Here is a 25,501-nt window from a genome sequence, read left to right on the forward strand (position 1 = left end):
CCCAAATGGCTTCCTAGCTGTTCCAAAGTCATTTGTTGAATAATTGATCTTTTCCCCACTGACTTGAAATTCTACTTTCATCATATATTAAATAATCCCATATGGGTTGGGGTCTATTTCCAGACTCTCTAGGCTGTTGCTTCATCAGTCTGTTCGTACAACAGCACGCTGTTTTAATTATTGCAGCTCTATCATATAATTCAATATCTGTACTAATCTCCTCTTACTCTTTTTCAGAATTTTCTTGGCTATTCTTTTGTTGTTTTTTAAAGTGTGAACTTTAGAACCACTTTGTATAGTTTAACAAAAAATATCCACCCTGTGTGTGTGTTTTCAAGTGAGGAAAAGTTTAAGAGAATGACATCTGTATGCCGTTGAATCTTTCTCTCCACAATACTCATGCATTCTCATTTTTGCCTTCCCTCCTGAGAAGGTGGCTACCAGGGCTGTTGTGTACAGTTGTGCAAGTTGTATACTGCACAATCCTAGGACTAAGGCTGAAAGGAGCTGGTAGTCCCTGCTAGCAGAGTATGAGCTCTTCTCTCGGGGTAATCTGTGCATCTGTGTATATGATCAATAGGAATAAGAGCTCCTATACCTCTCCTATAGCACGTGCCAGGGGCTTTGCTAAGCACTTATGATCTTAATTTATTTAATCCTCACAACAAATGTAAACTCAATTTACAGCTAAAGAGACTGAGGTGCAAAGAGGTTAAGTAACTTGCCAATGTCAGTGATTTGTGTTACCCGCCTGTGCAGTCATAGCATAGGAATCTCTTCCTGCACATAAGCACACACGCAAACACACATGCACAGAGACAGACACACGCATGAACACATGCCTGCATACATACACAGTGCACACAGACACGCACGCACACACTCTATCCCCACCAGTATCCTTTTCCCATCAGTCTTTCCTCCCACAGCACGCACATTCACAGTCCCTGCCATCTCCTGCTTCTGGACGAGGGCGGGCCCACCAAGGGACACCACCTGGATGACTCCCTCCATTGCTCTCTGTCCTGCGTTGAACCTCCCGGCAAAGCCCTGGATCCCGACGGCAGGGGCCTTTCAGGAAAAGGGGGTGCGGCCGGCCATACCACAGGGCCTTGGGGAGAGGAGCCTTGGCCTCTTCCGGGTGCCCTTGTGAGGATAACACCAGATCGGGTGCCGAGCACCCAGCTCAGGGCTCCGTGGCCAGCAGGTTCTCGGGAAAGTACATGCCCCCTCTTTCGTCTTCCCCCAAGTCAGTATCTCTGGCAGCCGCTGGAATTAACCCATCCGAGCAAAAGTCGCTCGGCTCGTGGCTGGCGCCCCTGGGGGAGGCTGAGGAATGAACTGGCAGACACAGACCGGGAGCAAATTGCCCAGCGAGCCTGTTCACCCAGACGAGCGTGTCTGCGTGCGGAGCGCGTGTGTGCGCGTGGAAGCACACACACGCCCGCCCCCTCTGTCTGTTCCGGCTCTGAGTCAGCCCCATTTCGAAGGGATTTAATCACTCGGGGGCTGGGAATGTTATTGTTTTAAAACAAACGAGTGATGACAGGAACTAACAGAGGGTTTTCAAAAATGGGATTCAAAGGGCTCTTGAAAGCTGCTGGAGGATATGAATGCGCCTTTGAAGTGCGAATGTGCCCATTTGTTAAACCAGAGCAGAGCTGGCGGGGCGGGAATCATTTTCCTTGGCAAACGCGTGCCTGCTGGCCTCCCTGCCCTCCCCCCCAGGCCAGAGGTGTGCAGGACTCCAGAAGCAAGGGACCGGGGTGCTGGCCACTCCCGGAGTACATGCTCTCAAAGAGGCGCCTTTTCAACCATTTTTAAAAAGCAGCATGCTCACATGACAGCTGTGAGGAGTGAAGGAGGGATGTTCCAGGAGCCGCGGTTGAAGCCTCGGTGTCTGGCGGAGAGATGGCGGTCGTGGGTGGGCCTTCTGCGCATGCCCGCACTTGCTCTCCGTACCATCCGTCCACTCCCACGTTTACCCCTCTAGCGGCCCCCACGGCGGGGGTCGGTAGCGGGGATGCGGTTCAAGGAAGATTCCCCCCCAAATAGTCACGAGTTATATACTCCTAAGATTGAGACTCTGGGCATGTGCTGGGGTGCTGTGCAGCCTGGGATGCTTTGCAGCCCTTTGCCTGGGCCTCACGCGAGCATTACAGCTTCTGTTGAGTTGTCGGCCTGCGCTAGAGCCTAGGGGGAGGCCTTGACGCAAATGCTGACCCTTTCTGAAGACCACAGATGCCCAGTTCTGGTTAAATCTGAGGGCGAGAGGATGGAAGGATCCTGCAGCCTGGCGGTTGGGGGCCCACTGAACGGACTCTGCCCTTGAAGTCTTCGAGGGCTTTCCCCCAGCCTTGGGAGCAGGATACCCCCCATCACCTGCAGCTTGGGTCAACCCACCTCCCTGTTTCCCTAGCGAGAGAAAAACCCAGAAGCAAGGGGTATAGAATGGATGGGGATCCCAAGCAGGCTGAGACGGAAGGTACCAGCATGTGGGGTTGGCAGCAGAGGGGGTAAGCCTGGTGTGGTCTGGGAGGAGGGAGGCGGGGAGCTGGTTGACAGGCTCAGAGGACTCACTATGAAGACAAGACCAAGCTGAGTTCAAGTCCTTCCTAGCCAAGTCACCTTGGGCGAGTGACCTGGCTGCCCCCCGGCCATCTGCCCGGGGGCGTGAGGGCGTGAAATGAGCAACCGCACAACGTGAGCAAGTGGTAACCGTGGCTTTGTGTCTCTGTTCCCCGCAGATGATGTGGCCCCCTATTTCAAGACGGAGCCGGTGCGGACGCAGGTGCACCTGGAGGGGAACCGCCTGGTGCTCACGTGCATGGCCGAGGGCAGCTGGCCGCTGGAGTTCAAGTGGCTTCACAACAGCAGGGAGCTGACCAAGTTCTCCCTGGAGTACAGGCAAGCCACGTCTCCCTCCCCCTCCAGCCTGGCTGCTGGGGTCACTGCGTCCCCTGAAGGGGTACCCGGGCGGGGGCCTGTGTGGCAGTGTGGGAGCAGGGGCTCCCACTCCAGTGCTATTGGGAGGCTGGGGTGGCAGAAGTAGGGGTGCAAAGACAGAAGTGGGGAGTCCCCCTACTGCTGAGCCCAGCAGAGGATGGCTGGGGGGTGGGCCGGGAGTGCCGCCCAGATGGAGAGGCCCACGCGCAGTGCACGGGGCAGAGGCGACAACTGGGGTCAATGAACTCACTACGACCAGGGGAGTCGTGGCTGTGACCGGAAGCCCTTATTCTTCCCACCCCCTACCATGGAAGAACCTGCTGTTTCTAGGGGGCACGATTAGAGGGGCCTGGGCCCAGCAGAGGGGTGGGGCATGCTGCAACGTGGGATCAGTGATGAGGTGACATCTTCTGTTCAGGGGAGCAGTTCAGGTGGGACATGGAGGTGGCCTGCCCGGGGCCTTTGGGCTTATCTGCTGCTCCCTATTTGTGCCCATGAGCTCTGGGCCACCCTTCTCTCCCCAGGATGCTGCCAAGTGGGGAGAAAGCAGAGGAGGGAGAGAGCACAGGGTCTCAGCGAGGGCTCGTTTGCTGCTGGAAGTGGGAGTGAGCCAGCAGGAAGCAGCCACAACCCAAACCCCACTGGCCTCCAGCCCCCCTCGCCTCTCTCCCAGTACCCTGCTCCCATCCTTCCATCTAGGCCTTTTTTTATTGGCTCCCAACCCTGTGGCTCGTGATTAATCCCCAGGCCTGATGTGCATAATCGGTTTTGCTGGGGGAAACAAGATTGTCCTGCCCGGGGAATGCTAATACAAATCTGCCCCAGGGACACGAATGCAAATGAGGGGAGGAGGAGTTAGTTGCTGGAGCATCTATCCTTTCCAGAGAACCATCCCTTTCTTTACAAAGCAGGGAGGCCAGAGTTTGGGGTGACCCCCACCCCCAGGTTCCTTCTGCCCTGACCCTGGACTGGATTGGCTGGTGGGTGTGACCAGTTTGTCAAAGGAGGGAGTAGGAGGGGCCAGGGCAGGAAGACCAGCTTCCCCTCTGTGGATGGTGAGGGACCTGGATGGCTCTGGGCCTCCGGTGTCCAGGGATCGCATGAGCAGACCAGAGGGACCTCCCTGAGCAGCCCCTGTGACGGTTTTCAGTTGCGGACCCAGAGCCACTCCTGACTGTTGTGTGCACCCCTGGCTCTTTTGACAGTCTCTGTGGAGACCCCCTGCAGCTTCTTGGATGGGGGGGCATACTTGAATGGGAACACCAGGAACTTGTGGATGGCATACCGTGGGTGTAAGTGGTGCCGGGGTCTCCCAGCCCGCCCTTGACTTTTACCAGCAGGGAGTTGGAGGCAGGATCCAAGGGGGGAGAGTTGGTTCAGAGCCACTCTCTTGGCGCCCTGGAACTGCAAGGACACAAGGAAGGGTGTCACACAGAAGCAGATTCTAGCTCAGCTTGAGGATCAGACTTGCCCAACAATGGAACGGAAGCAGCTTTCTGTCCCTGGAGGCCTCCAGGTGGTGGTCAGCGTCCAGCTGTTGATGATGGTAATAACAGCTATAATCACTGGCAACGAAAAGAAGGTGCTGACGTGATGACGTGTGCTCTGTGACTATCTCCTTTAATCCTGCCACCAATCCCACGAGTAGGTTCAGTTATTTTCCCCACTCTCCGGATGGGCAAACTGAGGCTTGGAGAGATTACACACCTCCCCCAAGGTCAGACTGTTGAGCTGGGCTTCAAATATAAGTCGTGTGACCCCAGGGCTGGAGTTCGCCATCCACCACCCCGCCTGTCATTGAAGAAGTGCTGCCATCGCTTCCTCAGCATGTGTCCTGAGCAGTCTTTCCGCTAACGGTGCTCCTTCTAGAAAACAAAGCGGTGGGGAGAATGCAAATATTCTGCTTCAGAGCTTGACTGGGTGCAAGTTATTCAGAGGACATAAATGAGCTTCCATTCGGGAAACTCACCCCCTCACCTCCTCACCCCCATGAAAGCTGGCTGTTACGCAGGGCGGCAGCCGGGTGCCTGAGTGCAGGTCTGATCAGGGTTCTCCTCTGATCGAAGATGTGCTGTGCCCACCGGGACGGTCCGCTCCCCATGGGATGGGCTCCAGGACCTTTCAAGGGCTCTTCTGGGAGCATCTGCCTCACTTTCTGCTATTCCCATCTGAGGCAGCGCGCTCCCACCAAACAGGACCATCCCATCGCGGGTCCCAGGACAATTCCCTGCTTGCGTCCTCTTTTCTGCCTTGTCTAGACTGTCCCATCCCCTCCATTTGAAATGTTGCCCCTTCCAGAACCTTCTTTCTCCTGCAAGGCCCCTGCTCTTTCAGAAAGCTTTCCTGATAGTACACGGGTATGTTCTCAATCTCAGTCCCTCTCTTTCTCACACACCCACCCCCACACACACACACACATTTCTGCCTCTCTCTGCCCTTGGTGACTGTCCACAATACACCCCATTACACCTTGTCTTCTCATTATTTACATGGGACACTGCAAGTAGACCACAGAACTGAGGTCAGAGCTTCAGGAACCTAGGCGATCCCAGGGACCTCAGGACTTAGCATCAAGAACGTGGTACCGCCAGGGCCTCTCCTCTCTGGGCTGCTTAACCAGGCCCGCCTCTGGGTTCAGACTTCATTCCCACCTGGTGAGTGACACTGAGAAGTTCAAGGATCACAGGGCACAGCCAGTGATTTCAGAGTAGAAGGAACTGCCCTGCAGGTTTCAGGTAGAAAGCTCCAGGGAAGGATTATGATTGGCCCAGCTTGGATCATCTCTGACCAATCCTGGTGGGCAGCAGCATGGAGCTTGGTGATTGGCCAGGCCCGCATCATGTGTCTGCACCGGGCTATAGGACATTCGCATGGCAGCCCCCACACTAGAGCCACATGGTAGAAAGGAGGGTGAGAGCTGTCAGCAGAAGGGAAAAGGGTGGTGGGGCAGACAGAAGCCACCCGCGGCCACTTCACCACCCCTGCCCCGAGTGAGGGCCCAGCTCACAGCAGGTGCTCTTTCTTTCTTCCTTTCCGTTTAATTTTGAAAATTTTCAAATCTTAGAAAAATTCTAAGTATAATGCCATAAATACCTGTATACATTTCACCATTCACAATTGTTAATATTTTTCATCATCTGTGCTCTCTCTCACTCTCTCCATACACACATATATGCATGCACTTTTTTTGCCAAATTATTTAAGAATTCGTTGCAGACGTCATGTCACTTCACCCCTAAGTAGAATTTCCTAAGAACAAAGCATTCTTCTACAGAACCACGACACAATTTCCACGCTCAGGAAATTTCACATTGATGCAATACCACCACCTAATACGCAGTCCATATCCAGTTTCTCCGTTTGTCCCAATTACGTCCTTTGTGGCCATTTTTAGCGTTGTGGTTCAATACGGGATCTAATCAAGGACTGCACGTTGAATTGAGTTGTCATGATCTTTAGACGCCTTAAATCTGGAGCTGTTCCTCATTGTTTTAGCCGATCTTTCATGGCATCACACAGTTTTGAAGAATGTCCTCTAATGAGGATTTGTCTAGTTATATCCTTATAATAACGCTCATGTTAAACCTTTTGGGCAATAACGTAACGTAGATGTGCATCCTTCTCAATGCTTCATGCTTGAAGGCACACAGTGTCAGTCTCCCCTATTATTGGTCATGGTAGGTTTGAGCAACCGGTCAAGGTGATGTTCACCAGACTTCTCCATTGTCAGATATTGAGGTATCTGTTTCCCTTCCGATGATGCCTTGAGACTGTGTGAATATTCTCTTCCCAGGAACCTCCCACCCAGTGGTTTCGTATCCATTGATGGGTGTTTCCTGAATCATGGTGGTTGTGAGAAGGAGATTTCCTATTTTTATCATTCCTCTTACTTATATTAGTTGGCATTCTTTTGTGAAAAAAGATCTTTCCTTTCTCACCCCCTTTAAAGTAATTTAGCATTAGTATGAACTCATGGATAGTGTTTTCTATTCGATGTGTTTTAGTTCATCCCTGTCATTATTCATTTTGATGCTCATAATAACCCAAACTTGGCTAATGGAGCTTCTTCAAGCTGGATCCTGGGTCCTTTTGACATGTCCTCAATGGATTTCCAGCACTTTCTTGCTTTTTGGCTCAAGAAAATGTTCCGGATTCCCCCTTTAAATAAATGCATCCTGATAATTACATCATGTAGGAGGCTGGCCAGCTTCTCATCCCCTGGTTCTTTGACCACTGCTTGCTGCGGAAGACTTCCTAGTCTCTTGCAAACCCCAGGCTTTGAGTTGGGTGATAATATCCAACTTTCAGGCAGAGAGATGGCTTAATTTACTCTGCAAGTTGAGAGAAAATAAGATTGGAAGTGCTGCCATAAATTTAGCTATGTTTCCTACCTCGTCTCCAAAGGAAGTTTGTATTCACGTCCAGTCTCCAAGGGTCTTTATCCTCAGTGGAATCTGTAACAGAATGGGCCTGATGTGTGTGGAACATCTACACACAGGCACCCTGTGCATCCTTCTGAGGACATGTGACTATGGCGAGTGGATGGGTCCCCATCCCTCTGTGGGGGGCAGAGTGGGAAGACATTGGCCTTTGGAGTTAGAGCCACCTGAATACAGTCATGCCCCTACCACTTACCAGCTCTGGGACCTTGGCAGAATGAGTGAGCCACCCTGAGTTTATTTTCTCATCCTGCAATCAGGCACAGTAATGCCTACTTTAGAGGGTTAGAGTAAGGATTAAATGAGAGTCTGTGGGACCAGCCCTGTCCCTGGTGCAACAGACATGAAAGTGATGGTACCTGTTAGGATTATACAGGGTGTCTGTGTCAATGGAATAACAGAGCAAATCTGGTAACAACCCACCAGAAGTCACACATGCCAGTGAGCACATCTCCTCCCAAGCGGTCGCGGGGGCGCTGCGCACCTGTTCCAAGGACACCGCTATGGCCCACCAATGACCCTTTCTGGAACTCCTCTTTGTCGAGTCCTGTGAGGGCCCCTTGTTGGTGATGTATCTTTATCCATTCTCGTACCAGCCTTGAATTCCCAGTTTGAGAAATAAAGTGGCTACAACAGTTGGGGGGTACCACTTGGATACAAAGCAAAACTGGACCCTAAAGACATGACATCCCTTTTCCCACATAGGTGGGACACTGCCTGGGAAGACGCTCCCAAAAGTTTAGACATTGTCCCCACTACCCACCCCTCCTGTGGAACAGGTGCACACGGTGACTGTCGGTGTGCGTGTTGGGGGTGTGTGGAGGGAGGATGAGCACAGTACTCATTGGACGCACAAGGTCTAATGTGTTTGTTAGAGCCTCTGTGTGTGTGTGTGTGTGTTTCCTTCATGGTCTTGTGTACATGATTAACAGTTGTGAGCGTGCATCTGTGCGAAGCTTGCAAGTGTGATTGTGTAACTTCCTGACTGTGGGAGGGTAGCTCACATAAAGGTCAGGCCCTCTTGTGTTGTCGCTGGAGCCTCTTCCATCAGCTGGTCCCCCACACTCCCCCTCTGTGCTCCCCTCCCCTCTCCCCCTCGCCCCTCCCCTCCAGGGACCATCTCCCCAGCCTGAATCAGTTCAGCCTCACTTTACATCCGTTTCACCGGTCAGAGCGGCATGGCTGGGGAGACCCCAGCAGCACTAAATGTCGGATCAGGCAGGGGCACGGGGGAGGAGGGAAGGAGGATGGATGGCAGCCACCTGTCCTTGTAACCACATCCTGGCGAAGTCATCAACCAGATTATTTTGTCCCGCCCTAGTAATGCCTTCTCCCACAATTATTCTCACACTTAAAAATCAAATCGGGGCCGGCCCGGTGGCACAGCAGTTAAGTACGCATGTTCTGCTTTGGCGGCCCAGGGTTCACTGGTTTGGATCCCGGGTGCGGACATGGCACCGCTTGGCAAGCCATGCTGTGGCAGGCGTCCCACATATAAAGGAGAGGAAGATGGGCATGGATGTTAGCTCAGGGCTAGTCTTCCTCAGCAAAAAAGAGGAGGATTGGTGGCAGATGTTAGCTCAGGGCTAATCTTCCTCAAAAAAAATAAATAAAAATAAAGAAAATCAAATTAGAAAAACAAGTCAGCTGGCAGATCTCACACACACACACACGTATACACTTAGATTCCTACACACAACCAGGTACACACGCTCAAAGGAGAGCCACTGTTTATGGAGGTTCGCTCGGTGCCAGGTACTTCCCAAATATCATCTCACAGCAACACACAGAGGTGAGCGTCATTGCTCTCCTTTTGCAAACAAGGAGCCTGAAGCTCAGAGAAGTTCCGGAACTTGCCTGGGGTCATCCAGAGAGCAAGTGGCAGACCCAAGAGGTCTGACTGGACTGTGTTCTTGTCCTTTCTGCACAGACACACACAGCTTCCCAATCCGGCTCTGTCTGCCCCGCTCTTGTCACTGTGTGTCATTCTCCTGGCCCAATAAGCAGGAAGCCAGGGGCCCCTCAGACCCTCCTGAGGGGCAAATGTGAGGGTGTGAGACCAGCTGAGGCCCAGTCCTGCCCCTGGGGCCCCAGATGGCCCCTGGGTGGCATGAAACAGAACAGGTGTGTGGAGGGGAAGCTCAGGCAAGCCAAGCCGGGCATCTGGCCAGTCCCAGGCTGGGCCCCCAGGCCCTCTGCCCAGCTGACGTCCCTTGCGGTGGGCCTGTGGTGTCAGGGAACTGCCCAGGCTTGGCAAGGGGAGAAGAAAGCCTGGCCGAGGCAGAGACCCACACGCACGATGGCCCCAGAGAGGGGCACAAGGCAGGGGACACACGTACAGAGCTGCTGCAGCCTTTGAAATTCTTCAGAGGAGAGGATGAAGGGAAACTCATAAAGACAAAGCCAGCTGCTCTGTGTCTCGCTGACCCTCTGGCCTCTCGTCAGAAGTGAGAGCAGGCAGCAGAGGTGGGGAAGGCAGAGACCAACAGGCTTCCCAGAGGGCACGGGAGCACATGCCATGTGGGTGCCAGGAACTGAGCCAAGCTCTTACCGGCAGCAGTTTTGGGAGATTGGTGCTATTGTTATCTCTGTCTCATAGCTGGGAATCACAGCTCAGAGAGGTTCAGCAACTTCCCCAAGATCACACAGCCAGAACTGGAAAGTCAGATTTCACCCAGGATCTTTCCGACCCCAAGCCTGCGTCCTCCTCTGCTCTGAGCTGTCTTGCCGTGCTTGTCCTTTCCCAGGGTAGCGACACTGCTGGGGCCCAGCTTTCTGGGGACTTTTTCCCTGCCTGCCTTCTAAACCGCTGCACAAGGAGAACTATTCACAGCTAACACATGGACCTTACCATGGGGCCGGCCCTGTTCTGAGTGCATCACGTATGTTAACTCTCATTAAGGAACACTCCGGAAGATCATCTACCCCGTGCTGGCCCGTGTCGGCCGCCGTCACTCAGGTTCTTGTTCTCAATCCCTGAACATCAGCATCTCCTGCCGAGGAGGCATCTTGAGAGTGAGGACTGCGGGGCTTCGAGGTTCAGCCCCTCCCTAGGGCCCAAAGCCGTGGCACCAAGACGAGAGCCAGGTCTTCTCCCCCCGAGCCTGCCGCAGGACCGTCAGGAGATGCCGACATGTCGTTCATCAGGTGGAGATTCAGGACCTGCTGCCTGCCTGGCGTGGGCACAAGCTGGACCAGGACAAGACGACAGTGCCCGCCCTCCTCCCCACTGTGGCAACGTGTGTTCAACCCAAGGAGCAAGCTGTGCACTTGTGGCCCCCAAGTGCCTGGACTGAGGAGCGACAACAGGTGACAAGGCCAAGGGAGTGTCCTAAAGAAATGGGGGCAGCCTCTGGAAGATGCACAACTTGAACCAGGAGGGACCAAGCCATTGGAGGTGATGGGCAGTGAGTGGGGGAGGCCCTCCCCGCATGCAGACACTGGGTGCTGGTGCCCTGATGCTAGATGAGACAGGAGGAGCCTTGCCTCATAGAGCACGCAGTCCAGAGTGGAGGCAGGTTCATAATTCTGTAAGTATTAATGGACTTCGCTTTTGATAACTTCTATCCAGGGAATGTATAGGTCAAAGACAGCATTACTGAGACCTAGAGAAGGAGTAGAGATGGCTGGAGGCCAAGCTCCAAAAGTGGAGGCCGCAGGGCGAGGGGTTGGTGGGGGGGTGTACAGACATGGAGGTGGGAGCAGCTGAAAGAAAGCCAGTGCGGACCAGGAGGGCAGGACGCTGGAGAAATGGACAGGGATGACCAAGTGGGGGCTGGTTGGCTATCTTAGGGAGCTCTATCTCATGCCAAAAACTATGTTGTGGAGCCTTTGAATGGTTTGTCACAGGGAGGGGACATGATCAGCTGTACATTTGAAAAATATTTAGCCAGGCAGCTGGGTGGGAAGTGAGCTGGAGGACAGAGGTTAGGAGCTGGGCTGGGCAGTTCTCAGGGGAGGGGGTGATGGCCTGGGCCATCTTGGAGACAGTGGAGGTGGGAGGAATGAATGGAGCTGAGACAGATTTAGGAGGTAGAATCGACAAGATCCGACGATTAGCCAGACCTGGGGAGTGAGGGAGGAAGGTAGGTGGTGAGGCAATTGATGAAGGAAACGCTGGAAGAGCGGGGGCTTATGAGAAGTCGCTGAGCTCAGTGTTGGACGCTTGGTGAGACATCAGGTAGGCATGCGCAACAGACAAGAAGATACTTATGCCTGTAACTGAGCAGAAAAGCCTGAGCGGAAGATGCTGATTTAGGAATCACCGATGTCAACATGACAGTTGACACCACGGGAATGGGCAGGATGAGAGAGTGGACACAGCACCGAGGAAAGAGCTCTAGGGTCCCAGAAGGTAAATACATAACAGAGGCAAAAACCAGCCCAGCAGAACGAAGCCAAGAGGCCAAGATGGAGGAGGGAAACCTGGAGATGGGGGTGTCATGGAAGGGAAGAGGATGGTTTGAGAAGGACCAAGCACTCAGCTGTGTCAGCCGCTGCTGGATGCTAACAACTGTCGGCAAGATTTAGGGACATAGACGTCAGTGACCTTAGGGAGATTGAGGATGGGCAAGTTGAGGAGCGTGTGAAAGATGAGGAAGCGGAGGCAGGGATGAGCCACCATGAGATGGACAGCTGATGCACGGGGCTGCCCTGGGAGTGAGGGAGACACGGCTGGCACAGGGTGGCACAGGGAGGACCGTAAATGCCAGGAAGAACACTCTGAGCCACATCCTGCGGGCAGTGAGAAGTCTTCAGAGGATTTTGGTCAAGGGAGCACAGGACCCTGTGTAACCTGGTCCTGCCCCTCTTTCCAGCCTCCTCTCTCACCAACCCCCTTCGCTGATGGGCTGAACGAGGAATTTACTGACGGTCTCTGCTATTAATACCACCACCCTTTTGCTCACCTCTCTCCTCCACCTCACACACTTTTGGAACCTGATCATCCAAGATTCAACCCCAGCGTCCCCCCAGTATGAATTTCTGTCCTGACCCTAACTCACTGTATGCCTTTGGGCAGATTACTTAATCCTGGCCTCAGTTGCCCAGTCTGTCAAATGAGGATGATAAAGCTAATAGCTACCTCCTGGGGCGCTGGTGAACGTCGCATGAGACAAAGCATGCAGATGGGTGTCTGGGCATCCATGGCACTAGAAATGGAAAGGGTGGCCTGGAAGCCATGAAGTAAACACTGGATGCCGTCCACCTCTCTCCTCCCTGTAGGGCAGGCTATCCACCCCCCCGCCGGTCTCTCTGGCCCCGGTCTCTTTCCTCCCCTCCTGAGAGGTCCAGGCTCCTCCTCCTCAGTGAAGCTGGATCCCATCACCAGCCTCTTTGGAGATTTACTCTCATTCGGCCATCAGCGTGGACATCTTTTCTGAGAATGAAGGCTGCTGGTGAGAAGACTGAAGCGCAAGAATTAGTTATGATGGGCATAAATTGAATTTTAATAGAGATGTACGTGGCATGGAGCCAATGTACTCAGGCAGAGGGAAGGTAGTAATTAAAAGTTAACGAGTTTAGAAATGTCGTAATCCTCAGGGAGGGCTGGGGAGGTGGGCCGGGAGGAGGAAGAGGTCCCCAGCCGAGCGTGCTGTCCTTCCCCTGACCGAGGCTGCTACCCCCGCCCCTGAGCATCCTGGGGAGGGAGGGGGCTGCAGGGAGCCAGCAGGCCCCGTGGGCCGACCTGCCCACCCCGCCTGTCTGCACATACAGGGCGAGCCTCCAATAACGGGGGTGGTAGCAGAGTTTGAAGGACGCTCAGACAGCCCCATATGCTACCCGTGAGGAAGACAACAACCGGGGAAGGGTTTCTCAGCCTGGGCACCATGAACACCTGGGGCGGGATAATTCCTCCTGGTAAGGGGCTGCCCTATGCATTGAGGGGTGTTTAGCAGCATCCCTGGCCTCTGCCCACTCATGCCAGTAGCCCCCTCCCCAAATGTCACAACCAAAAATGTCTCCAGACACGGCCAAATGTGACTTGAGGGCCACGTCAGCCCCGCTGAGAAAGAACGAGTGATCTAGAACAAGATGCTGGTGCCCCCACCGCCAGGCTCTCCCAGCTGGGGCCAGAGCTGCTCCTCTGCAGACAGGCGTCCTGCCACGCTGGGATCAGGGCCTGGCCTGGCTCAGGTCCAGCTGGCCTGGTGTGGGAGGAGGTGAGGGCAGAACTGGCCGACCACCCTCCGGCCCCTCTTGGGGGCCTCTCCTGCCCCCTCTTTGTCTTTCCATGATGGTCCGAGTAGACAGTACTTCCTGTTGCACAGAGTTTCTTTCCTCCATGCTTCCTTTGTTCCTCGGCTTGGAATGAGCAAGGCAGGTAGGACAACTCCATCACACAGACGAGAAGACAAGGTTCAGAGAGGCCCAGAGCCTGGCCCAAGCTCCTCCAGCTGGTGAGCCTCCTTCTCCCAGTTGGGGCAGGAGCCTCCAGCTCCCGAAATGTGAATAATGCACTCTGGTCTCCTCTGGGCAGTCCTGCTTAAAGCGCTGGCACAAAGGTTGAGGCCACTGTTGGAAGAGAACATGGGGTCACCTATAGCAGCCCCGACCCTGTCCCCGCAGGTGCCCAGGAATGCCTCCTGACACGGCCCTGAGGCCCCAAAGCCTGCCGCATCCTCCCACCCTGGGTTGGGGCCCCCCCCCCTGCTTTAGGATAAGTCCTTCCTGGACCTGAGAGGCCAGCCCCAGCCTTGGGGTTTGCTGAGTGACAGGAGAGAGGCAACCAGGAGAGCCCCAGAGGGTCAGGGCAGGTGGTGGGCGGCGAGCGGCACAGCTGGCTCCCTGTGCCTCAGGTTGACGTTGCAATAATTATGTCAATTAAGATGAATAAGTTCAAAATGTAAGGGGAAAGAGAGAAAAAGGAAGCAAAAGTCTCTCAAACATTGGCTCTCTCGGTTTCTGTAGCACCCATCTCCTCACACTCTCACTAATGGGTCCTGGCTTGGGGAGGAAGTGGGCCCCCCACGCCCGAGGAAGTCGGAGAGGGATGGTGGGTGTCACCTCGCTGGGCCCGAGCTTAGGGATGTGGGACCTTGGGGACATGCCCAGGGTCTTGAGAGAGTCACACAGTCATAGAATGGCTTCACTAAGGCCTGGGCCAAGCCCTTTGTCTCATAGTTGGGACACCGGGGCCCTGAGGGGAAATGGGGTGTGAGTCAGTGTCAGAATTGGAATTCAAACTCAGGGCCCCTGAGTCTCCATCCATTGCTGCCTGGGTTTAACTGGCTACCCAGCTGTGCGGTGTTCCAGCGTGACAGAAGGCAAAGACTCCAAGATCCAGGTTGATCTGGTGACCTCTCCCTCGCGAGGCTGAGCATCTCAGGATATGGGAGGGACTGGGGGCATTGCCAAGCTCTGCAAGACCAAGGCTGGACCCTGGACCACTGGTTCTGCCTGCGCCTCTCTGAGTTCCCTTGGTGTCCCCATGGTTGAGAGCATTACTCCGAAGCATCGTGCCCCTAAAGACCCTTTGGGGTGGGGCAGGGAAGACATTTCCGTGAAGCCGTGGGTCCCCCTGAAGCTGGGCAGGCAGGGAGGAGCTGCTCTCTCGAAGGCCCACGTGTGTCCCTGCGTCTCTGACACGCTCAGTGGGCACCCTCTGTTTGTCCATCCACAGTGCATGTGTAGTCACCCAGGATCACCCACCACACAGGCACACACGGTGTGCCCTTGTCAGAGTTACCATGTTCACTTCTCACAGGGTGGCCTGAGGAGTCCGCAGAGCAGTTACTGGCTTCCCATTTCATAGATGCGGGAACTGAGGCACGGGGGGGAAAGCGACACGTCTGGGGTCACACTGCAAATCAGGGGGAGAGCGAGGGACGCAGCCCCACTGCACGGAACAGTCTCAAACACACAGGTGTACACACACGAGCCACACCCCCTCTTCTCCCCCCTGCCCTCCTCCCACTGTCCAGTGACTGATGGATCCTCCGCAGACAGTCCCCACAGCCCTGGGGACAGGTGGCCGGGAGCCCAGACTCCCCAGAGTGGGGAACAGAACGTGCAGATGAAGCTGGCTGCTGCCCTTAATGAGAGGCTCCCAAGGAAAGCTCTTCCCTGATGAACTGAGGCTATTTATTTCCACCACAAGGAAACTTCACATGCAAATTAGGAAGGGTTTGATCATTCATCACCTGAAATTGACATATTTGAATTTGGCCTGAGTCTCCGTTAACCAATGCACGGAGATGAGTGTAGGGCGGGCAGGCAGGACCCGGGGGCCTTGGGGAGGCAGGGAGAGGTGGTCCCCATCAGAGGCACATATGTTTTTTTATCTAGGATATTTCAGTGTATGGAAATGAGATGTTCATTCTCTCTCCTCACACAGCTGGCCTGGAGACCCCAGCTTGCCCTGAGGACCTCTCTCTTTCTTCCTCCCTCCCCAGATCATCGTGCGGACGCCCCATCCCCCTGGCTCTCAGCCAGGACACAGAAACTAATTAGATCTTGACTCAGTTCTGCGCTCAGGCAGGCAAATGGTCCAGACAGATGCCCGGGGAGTTGGTAATGACCCCTGCTTCCTGGGGGCTTCCTCGGTGCCCAACTTCCCCCTCTCTACCCGTACCCTTCAGAGCCCCCCCTCAGGCCCATTCATGGGATTTCTCAAAGTGGGAGGGTTCCCTTGGTCTCTGCCCTGTGTCCTTGTCCCCCCAAGAGGGCACAGTCCACTCTTCTGCTCTTTGACTGATGAGGCACTGGGGTGTCTGTGACTCTGAACTTCCCATCCCAACCAAGGAAGAGGCCAGCTCCCGGGCAGCTGCCCACATCCCAGGAGCACAGAGCCTCCTCATGGTAGGCTTGGAGGAGGGGTGGGGGTGGGAGCAGGGGTTTCAGCTCCACCTGCAGCCCCTGGGGGCTGGGAGATGCCGGAGAGTCCTCCAGCTCAATGTGAGTAGGGAGCAGGTGCCGCTTGCAGTGGGCTGGGGAGGGGAGAGGCCATTCTTCCTGCAGAATGGAGAAGAGTAACCAGGAAAGACCATCTCCCTGGAGGAGATGGGGCACAGTCCCTGACGGCAACGTAATTCGCAGCCATCCAGAAGCTCCAGCCACTGCACGTGCTCCTTGACCCTCAACCCCTAGGGAACACACAGAGAGGGGGTCCTGGCTGCAGGAGCGTGCCCGGCCTTGCCCCAGGCACAGCCTCTGGTCAGTCACCTATTGCTGCCTAGAAAACCACCCCAAACCTCAGTTAGTTAAACAACCATGATTTGTCGCTTCTTTGCTGGTCTCTCCTGGGCACCCTCACGAAATCGTGTTCGCTGGCCAGTAGCTGGAGCTGGGCTGTCTTCCATGGCTTATCATCCTTCGTGGCCTGGTGGTCTGGACTTCAGAATGTTCCACCACGTTCTCTCAACGAAAGCAAGTCACGAGGCCGGCCCAGATTCAGGGAGGGAAAGAGACTCTGCGTTCTTACTGGAGTTGCTGCAGACATCAGGGCCAGGCTCGTCGGTCTCCAGCCTCCGCTCGGCTCCGGCCGGCGCCTGGCAGCCCGCACAGATCACCTTTTCCAGATGGCGGCTCACAGGCGGGTCCTCAGGGCCTCATTAACGCAGTTCTGATCTGGTTCCCCCGAGAGGTGTGTCTGAAGTCACTTTGAGGGTGACTTTGGAAAACCCAAAGACAATGGCAGGTGTTAGAAGTGAGTCGTGTTGGACGATGGCCACAAAGGTCAGGGCCGGTGGGATGGTTTCCGAGGCAGCCGCCCGGGTCTGAGCAGATGTTGGGAAGGGCGGGGTGGGGGTGGGGAGTCGGCTCTGGGCCCTGGGGCTCAGGGCAGCCTGTTGTCACAGCTCCTGCCTCTGGATGTCGTGGCAGCACCAGCTCAGGCTCTGCTCCCCAGGCTGGCCGGCCGGCAAGGGCTTGTCCTAAATGAGTGGGTGTTGGGTCTGGCATTGGGCTGTTCACGGCGGCTGAGGGCAGTGCCTCCTTCTCCCAGGACAGGTGACTAAGTGAATAATAATAATAACGTGAACTTCCTTGTGATGCGCCTTCAGGTAGGGACTATTGTGTGGTGGTTAAGAGCACAAAATCTAGAGGCAGCCTCCTGGGGCTCTGCCACCTACTGGCTGTGTGATCTTGGGCAAGTTATTTAACCTCTCTGTGCCTTGGTTTCTTCATCTTTCTCATCTGCCAAATCTGGATAAAATTAATTCTGACCTCATTGGGTAGTGAATGAGAAATAAACACATTGTCATATGTAAAGTGCTTAGAACTGCCTGATTTATGTATCATAGTTATTATTATTACCCCTATTTTATAGATGAGGAAATGGAAGCACAGAGATATTAGGCAACTAGCCCAAGGTCACACAGCAAGTGAAATACATAATCAACAACCTTCCTTCTCCGTCTACACCCACCAACCCTCAGCACAGAGTGAAGCAGGGTGACGTGACTTCGGGCCCCTTGGCACTGTGCTTCAGCGGGATGCTGTCGAGCTGTCCCAGCGGCCAGCCTGCCCAGCCTTATTGAACTCTGCTGTGTGTAAGGCAAAGCGTCGGGCAATGAGTGTGATACAAAACTAGGAAAGATGAGACTGGCAGCCAAAAGAGTGAAGAATCCGCCCAAGAGAGCGGGGAAGTGCTGAGCCTGCAGGAGCTTCTAGAACACGGTACTTGGTGGGAGAGGACGGCCCGCGTGGCGTTCTGCCAGGGCTGCTGTGAACTGACAAAAACAAGAGCAGCGTGATGGGTTCCCATAAAGCCAGATTCATTCAGTCTATAAAACTCTCCATCCGTATTGCTCTTTTGGTGTTAAAAATGTCCATTTTAAAAACGAAATGAAAAAAAACTCCACGACAGATTTTTTTGTTTTGTTGCCTCACATCCTTGTTGGCCAAATTAAAGGCAGCCACCCCTCCCCACCCCTCGATATGGACATAGTTAGATATGGCTTTTGGGGGAGCCGGGAATGCTACTGGCCTGTGAAATCGCACCGTCTGTGCTACACCGTTTCTGTGCTTCTCAAGGCGGGGACGGGAACGTCGTCACATGACATTTGCCCCCCAGGGCTCCCAGCACAGCACTGGACACCGTGGGGTGTGTGTTTCTGACCTCAGTGGAAGGGTGGCCGGGACTCTCTCAAAGGGAGATCCACCCCAGATCCTGGAGCTAGAGGAGGGCGTGGGGAGCAGACACCTACCCTGTCTGGTGGCTGAGCCTGGGACCCGGAGAGGAGAAACAGAGTGACACCTGAAGCCTTGCCTCAGGTGGGGAGAAGGGATGTCAGCCCTGACCTCAAGCCAGGTCCGCCCGGAAAGGGAATGGGCGTCCTACCACGCACCCCGCCTGCCTGCCCGAGCCGCCAACACCAGGTGCCCACTGCGTGGTGGCAGGAGGCCTCTGTCCTGCTCCCCTCCGCCTGCCCGGGCAAGCTGCGGGGAGCCCCAGGGAGACTGCGGGGCGTCCTCCAGCCTCATCAACATTCATTAATCCCACAAACACCTGGCTTGGGGAAACCAGGAGCCTGGTGAAGACAGGCGAGCAGGGCTCAGCCAAGCAGGAAGTTGAGGGCAGCTGGGCAGAGCTTGGCAGCGTTCACAACGTCACCCACACTCAGGGCCACCCGGTGCTCCCCCTCCACGGTAATGCCTCCGACGATGCCCGTCTGCCCCATGCGCCGGAGTATTAATTAGTCATCATCTTTCATGGTAATTAAAGGGGCCATGACAAAGTCGTTCCTGCTCAGAGACGAGCACGTCCTTGCTCCCTTCGTTCTCTGGGATTCGGAGATGCCCAGGGCCCGATGTTTCACTGCTTCCATGCTGCCTCCAGAGCAGCGTGTCATCTGGGCAGGTACAGTAGGAACCGAGTGGACTGGAAGTGGAAGTGGGGAACGGCGCATTTCTCAGCAGAGTATGGCAGCAGCCGTCGCATCTTCATGTAAACATAGCAGCTGATGGCACCACAGCCGTGAGCCTGCGGTCTTCCTATTGTTGTTATACTGACTGCTGGTACCCAGAGCCTAACACGCTGCCTGGCACACTGTGGGCCCTCCAGTCTCGGTTGAATGATTGATAATAATAGTAAACACATACGGACCCGTTTCTTGAGGGCTTGCCAAATGTCGGACCCCATGCTAAGCGCTTTGCAGTCCTTTCCGCTATAATGCAACATAAACGTCGGTGAAAATCACCATGCTGTGCAAAATTATGCAATAAAAGCCACAGAGCTAATGGGGGAAATGGGAGGAGGGCACAACACTCAAAAACTTCATTAGAGACACGTAAAAACAGACAGGAACTGCATAAAGACGGTTGCACAGTTTCACACATATTCAACGGTTAAGAAATGTGTGAATACCACAGTACATATGGCACTCTGCTCTGGGAAGGGCCTGAAATTCGCTGTGGAAGTGGGCGTCGGAGGGCTGCAGCTTGTGGGGTATGGTGAAGTGGTGGAAGGAGGGATGTCTGGGATGGAGAGGAAAGTTGTCAGACCGCACGTGGGCGGTGAGCTCCCAGCACGGGCGGTGAGCTCCCAGCACAGGCGGTGAGCTGAGGCGGCATGCGGGGGGCGTCTCGTGCAGAACCTCAGCTCCGTCAGCTGCATGCGGTTTTCTGCGTTTACTTAAGTGTCTCTTGTGGACAAAAAAAATGCACAGGCAAATGCAAAACTCACGTCACGCTCAGATTGTTCTCTGATATGTCGATCACATGGGAACAAATGCATGTTTTCGAAACAAGCGTTGGAGCAGAACTGCCTGCGCTGGTAATTTCTATAAGGCAGCTGCCCTTAATTTGCCCGTTATACAGACGGAGTGCCCGAAGCTTAACAAGGTTCAGCCCCTTGTCTAAGGTCACAGGCTTAGGGAGCGGTGCAGCTAGGTTTGGAGCGAAAATCTGGAGGCCAAAGCAGGGTTTGTAAAGATTATCATTCTTTAGGACTATGGTCAGACTCATTATCAGACAATGATCAGAGTCATTTCACAGATGGGGAAACTGAGGACTAATGAGGCCACACCCTGCCCTTGTCCTCACCTGGGACTGCCACTCCTGAACCTTAAATTGACACCTCCCCCTCTGTGGGCACACACCCCAGCCTCCCTCTCATCACCCCACGGCACCTGTCCTGGACCACCACATGGTAGACGCTCGTCTCAGACTATGGTGTGCTTAGGAACCACCCTGCGAACTTCTCAAAATGCAGATCGCAGCTCAGGCGGTCTCGTGGGGCTCGAATTCTGCATTTCCAACCTTTTTCCACGTGATGCCCCTGCCCCTGGTCCGCACACTGCCCTTACAGCAGCAGGCCTTCCGCCCCTTGACCTTCCGGCTCTCATCATCCGTCAGCTCCCTGCTACGTGGACTCACCTCCCTAACCAGCCAACCCGGTCTTCATCGTCTTAGCTTGGTCTGAGCAGCATCTTTAGCTCTCTCGCGTTGTGGTCCATCTGCCAGAGCTTCCTGGAAGACTCTAGCCTTGGGCCCCTCCAGCTTCGAACCCACCTTGTCCTTTAGTAAGCCTGCGAGTCCTGCTGGAGAAAACTACCCACCTGTGTGGACGGTCCTGGTGCAAACTCAGGGGACCCCCTCACCTGGGCCTTCAAGCAGTTTGCTCAGTGGGTCCGCTTACTCATCCTCCACTTCCCCTCCGCACACACCCCCAGCCCACCACCCCTCCCTTCACCCCCACTTCCCGGAGGAATAGACGCCATTGTGAGGAATCCCCCCAACTTCCTGCCTGGCCTCAGTTAGCCACTCCTGCACCATCTGTGCCCTGGACCCGCCGCCGCCCCCTGCAGTATCTGGCTCCATCACTCCCCTCTCTCTGCTTCTCCCTCCAACCTCTCCTACCCGCCAAACACATGAACATTTTCAGGTCTCTCACAGCTTTAATAAAATGAAGCGCCTCCGATGACCTCCTGCCCCACACTGCCTCTCTAGCTACTGTCCATTCTCCTATCATGATCCAAGTCCTTGCATTCTCCGCTTACTCACCCCCCCCATTCTCTCCTGAGCCAGCTGTGTCCATGCAAACTGCCCCCCGGGCCATTGGGCACCTCCTTGAGGCCAACATCAGCAGACCCTTCCACCTTCCCCTGGCCCTGGCGCTGTTTTAGGGGTCAGCTCCATCATCTCTCCCCTGGTCAGTGGCAAAGACCAAACTGGCCTCCTTGACCTTCGCCACCCCTGGTTCATTGTCCACCCCGTAGACAGAGACGTCTTTGTAAAAACATAAATCTGTTTATTTTACACCAAGGGTTGGCAGGCACTTTCTGTAAAGGGCCGGATAGTGGCTATTTTAGGCTTTGCGGGCCGTGTAATCTGTGCTTCATCTTTTCAGCTCTGCGGTTGCAGCGCAAAAGTAACCGCAGTCGCTACGTCAAGGAGTGAGAGTGGGTGTGTTCCAATAAAACTTTACTCATGGATGCTGAAATTTGAATTTCATATGGTTTTCACCTGCCGCAGTATTACTATTTCTTCTTTTGATTTTGTTCAACAATTTAAAAATGTAAAAGCTATTCTTCGTATGTCTGCCATACAGCAGGCAGTGAGCCAGAGATTTAGCCCACGGGCTGGAGATGACCAACGTCTGCTTCACACACCTGCTTAATACCTTCAACGTATTCCTATCATCTTTAAGAAAAAGTCCAAACTCCTCAGCCTGGGCCACAAGGCCCTGTGGGGACTGGCACCAACCTCGAGGCCAGCCTCTCCCCTGGCCAGAGGCACATTCAGTGACCCCCAGTCCCCGGAATCTGTCTCTCTGGCCTCCACTTGTCATGCCTGTCACCCCTCATCCACCCTCACCTTCCCCTGCGTCCTGCCTCCAACAACACTTCCTCCAAAAGACTTCGCTGCCTTCAGCTCCCCTAGCCTGCAGCAGCGCCCCCCCCCGGATCTCCCCGCCGCCTCTACCCTTATGCACACGCCGCCCCAATTCCCTCGGTCCCTGGGCTGTCACCAGAGCATGGTTCCTGCTGCTCCCACCTGCTGTGTCTCAGGCCCGGGCTGAAGAGCATCTTTGGAGATCCCCCTGTTGTGGGTTTCACTGTGTCCCCAAAAAGAGATGTTGAAGTGCTAACCCCCAGTACCTCAGGATGTGACCTTATTCGGACACAGCGTTATCGCAGGTGTAATTAGTTAAGATGAGGCCCTACTGGAGTGGTGTCCTTATAAGAAGAAGAGAGAGACAAGGAGAGGAAGACACTATGTGGAGACAGAGACACAGGGAGGAGGCCGTGTGACAAGGGAGGCAGCAATTGGAGCGGTGCCGCCATAAGCCAGGGAACGCCAAGGACTATGGGCAGCACCAGGTGCTAGCAGAGAGGCCTACGATGCATTTTCCTCTGGAGCCTTCAGAGGGAGCGTGGCCCTGACAACACCTTGATTTCAGACTTCTGGCCTCCAAAACCGTGAGACAGTCAGTGCTGTCGTTTTAAGGCTCACGGTTGGCGGCACTTGGTTTTGGCACCTCTAGCGAGCTCACACAGGTGCTAACAGGGACTTTGCGGCTGTCGTTGTGTTAAGGACGTGAGCTGGAGAGATTATCCTGGACCGCCCGGTAGGCCCGATGCAGTCCTAAGGGCCCTTTTCAGAGGGAGACGGCAGAGTCAGAGGGACAGAAGGAGATGTGAGGAGACGAGCAGAGGCTGCAGTGATGCAGGACCACGAGCCGAGGAATGCAGGCACCCTCTAGAACGTGGAAAAGACAAGGAAACGGATTCTCCCCCTAGAGCCTCCAGAAGGAGCAGCCCTGCCCACACCTTGACTTTCAGATTGGTGACCTCCAGAACTGTGAGAAAATGCATTTGCCTTAAGTCGCTAAGCTTGTGATTGTGTGTCACAGCGGCCCTAGGAAACTCGTACAGCCAATTTCCTCCAGCTTGGGGATGGAGCCAGGGCTGGGAAAAGTGTCTCTGACAATGTGGGAGGGGTGAATGGGGTGGGGGCAGAGGATGGATGCACCCCCAGGTGTCCCAATGCCCCCGCTTCCTCCAAACAAACTGCGCTTCTCATATCGCGGGACCCGGGCTGCAGAGTGGAGGGAAAAGGCTCCTGGGCCAGATCCCTCCACCCAGGCAGGCCTAATAGGATCTCCTGCCACCGGGGCTGAGAGGCCACTAAAGGCAGCCTCCCTGCTGGACACATGGGAGGCAGGGAGGCCCAAAGAAAGCCGATCAGTTAGGCTGCTCCTCCCGGCCCCCGCAGCATGATTAGGTCTCAATGCCCAAGCAGCTTGGCTCCTTGAGGCCAGATTTCCAGGCGGGCTCTTTATCAGCTTGTTTTAATTTGCTTTCTTTCTGATCAACCTTGATGTGAAACAGATCCTGAGGAATTTCAGCCAGATGCCAGGAGCCCAGGACGAAGGTGCCCTCTGTTTCTCCCTGAGAGGCGGAGAAGGCAGGGAGCGAGCGATGGGGAAAATTCCAGAGCATCCTGCAGGCAAAGCAGGAGGCGACACTTCTCGTCTCCCCTTTCTGTTCTTCCTTTTTCTTTTCTTTTCTTCTTAACCACACTGCCCTCTTCAAACCTCAGGATTTCTTCTTTCCCAGTCCTTTAAAAACCCAGACTGAAACCCCTGCAGATTTTAACTGCTTGCACCCTAGACAGGCTTCGCCTCCTGCATCTCTTCCACCCTCTCCTCCTGGCAGTAAAATGTTATGACCCGTGTCACTTTTCACTTTGCAGAATGATCCCCAGGTCTCATTACTCTCCTCTCTTCAGCAGCAGTAAGGCTATTCTCTCAGAGCGGGGCTCAGGCACAGCTCCCAGGTCAGGACAAGGTCTGAGCAGCTCCCCGGAGGCATCTCACTCCAGAGTGTGGAGAGAGCGGCTCGCTGAGCAGACTGAGGGTCCCTGGACAGGTCAGGGGAGGATGTGGGGCATAGGGTCAGACGGATCTGAAATCAAATCTTGCTTTGCTGCCCTCTAGCTGGGTGACCTTAGGCAACTTGCTCAGACTTGCTGAGCCCAGGTCCCCTAGCTATAAAATGGGGTAAGAGTCTCTTCCCCCGCAGTAAATGTGGGGATGAACCCGATAATGTACAAGTGTTTGCTCAGAACCTGATGCTGGTGTGACAGCTGTTGTCAGAGGGAGGGTCCTGCTTCCTCTCCCCAGCAGTGACAGTTCCCACCCGCCCATGCTGAGTGGCCATCTCAGGCCCCCCCCGTCGTCTCCCTGTCCTCTCACCCAGAGTCTGTGGGGACTGCCCTGCCAATGGAAATCCTTAAGGAAGTCCTCTTCCTTGTTCATTGAGAGCAGTTCATTGGCCCAAAAGGTCACAGAGTGGACAGGCGCCCTCCCCCAGCCAACCCAAGCCAGGGCTGTCATGGTGTTGGCAGCCCCCAGCTCAATAACACTGCTGTCCCTCTCGTTGACCACAGGCCCCGGGATCAATCAGAGCATTGTCACTTTCCCAGCTGAGCGAGGAGGCTCAGGGCCACACGCTGGACTCAGAGTAGCAAGAGGCCAGGGCAGGGAGGGGGCGACTGGTAGCGTCTCCTCCACTTCTGACATGAACCATCCATCAGAAGGTGGTCGTCCAGGCCCACAGGCTGCGTCTCATCTGAGCAGCCTTCAGGCAGTTCTGCATCCAGCCTGGCTCAGCGCTGTGGCTGCCTGCTTCTTAAGAGTCCGCAGAGAATGGACGACATCCATCCTCACCCCCCTACCCTAGTCACCCCTCCCACCCTGCCTTTTCCAGCTTCTAGAGGGCACCTGCATTCCTCGGCTCGTGGCCCCGCATCACTGCAGCCTCTGCTTGTCTCCTCACATCTCCTTCTGTCACTCGGACTCTGCTGAGATTGCACTGGGCCTACGGGGTAATCCAGCCAGCCCCGCTGGTCTAGTGGATGAGATTCGGCACTCTCACCGCATGGCTCGGGTTTGTTTCCCAGTCAGGGAACCACACCACCACACTGCTCTTCCGTCGGTTGCCATACTGTTGTGGCTGCATGTTGCTGTGATGCTGAAAGCTAGGCCACCAGGATTTCAGACACCAGCAGGGTCACCACGGTGGACAGGTTTCAGCAGAGCTTCCAGACTAAGACAGACTAGGAAGAAGGGCCTGGCCGCCCACCTCCAAAAAAATTAGCCATGAAAACCCCATGAATAGCAGTGGAGCATTGTCTCATATAGCCCCCAAAGGCAAGAGGATGCCGGCTTC

The 25,501-nt window shown here is 54.8% G+C and overlaps 1 protein-coding gene across 2 annotated transcripts in view; it reads left to right on the forward strand.

The window, feature by feature from the left end:
• The window catches only part of SDK2 (sidekick cell adhesion molecule 2), a 273,751-nt gene that overhangs the window by 120,002 nt on the left and 128,248 nt on the right, over nucleotides 1-25,501 (forward strand). For both annotated transcript variants that reach the window (XM_005597218.4, XM_023652110.2), the window contains exon 2: nucleotides 2,748-2,907. In XM_005597218.4, the coding sequence (XP_005597275.3) occupies nucleotides 2,748-2,907 (160 nt within the window). The remainder of the gene's footprint in view (nucleotides 1-2,747; nucleotides 2,908-25,501) is intronic.

The sequence above is a fragment of the Equus caballus genome, chromosome 11, assembly GCF_041296265.1.
Source record: "Equus caballus isolate H_3958 breed thoroughbred chromosome 11, TB-T2T, whole genome shotgun sequence".
Lineage (NCBI taxonomy): Eukaryota > Metazoa > Chordata > Mammalia > Perissodactyla > Equidae > Equus > Equus caballus.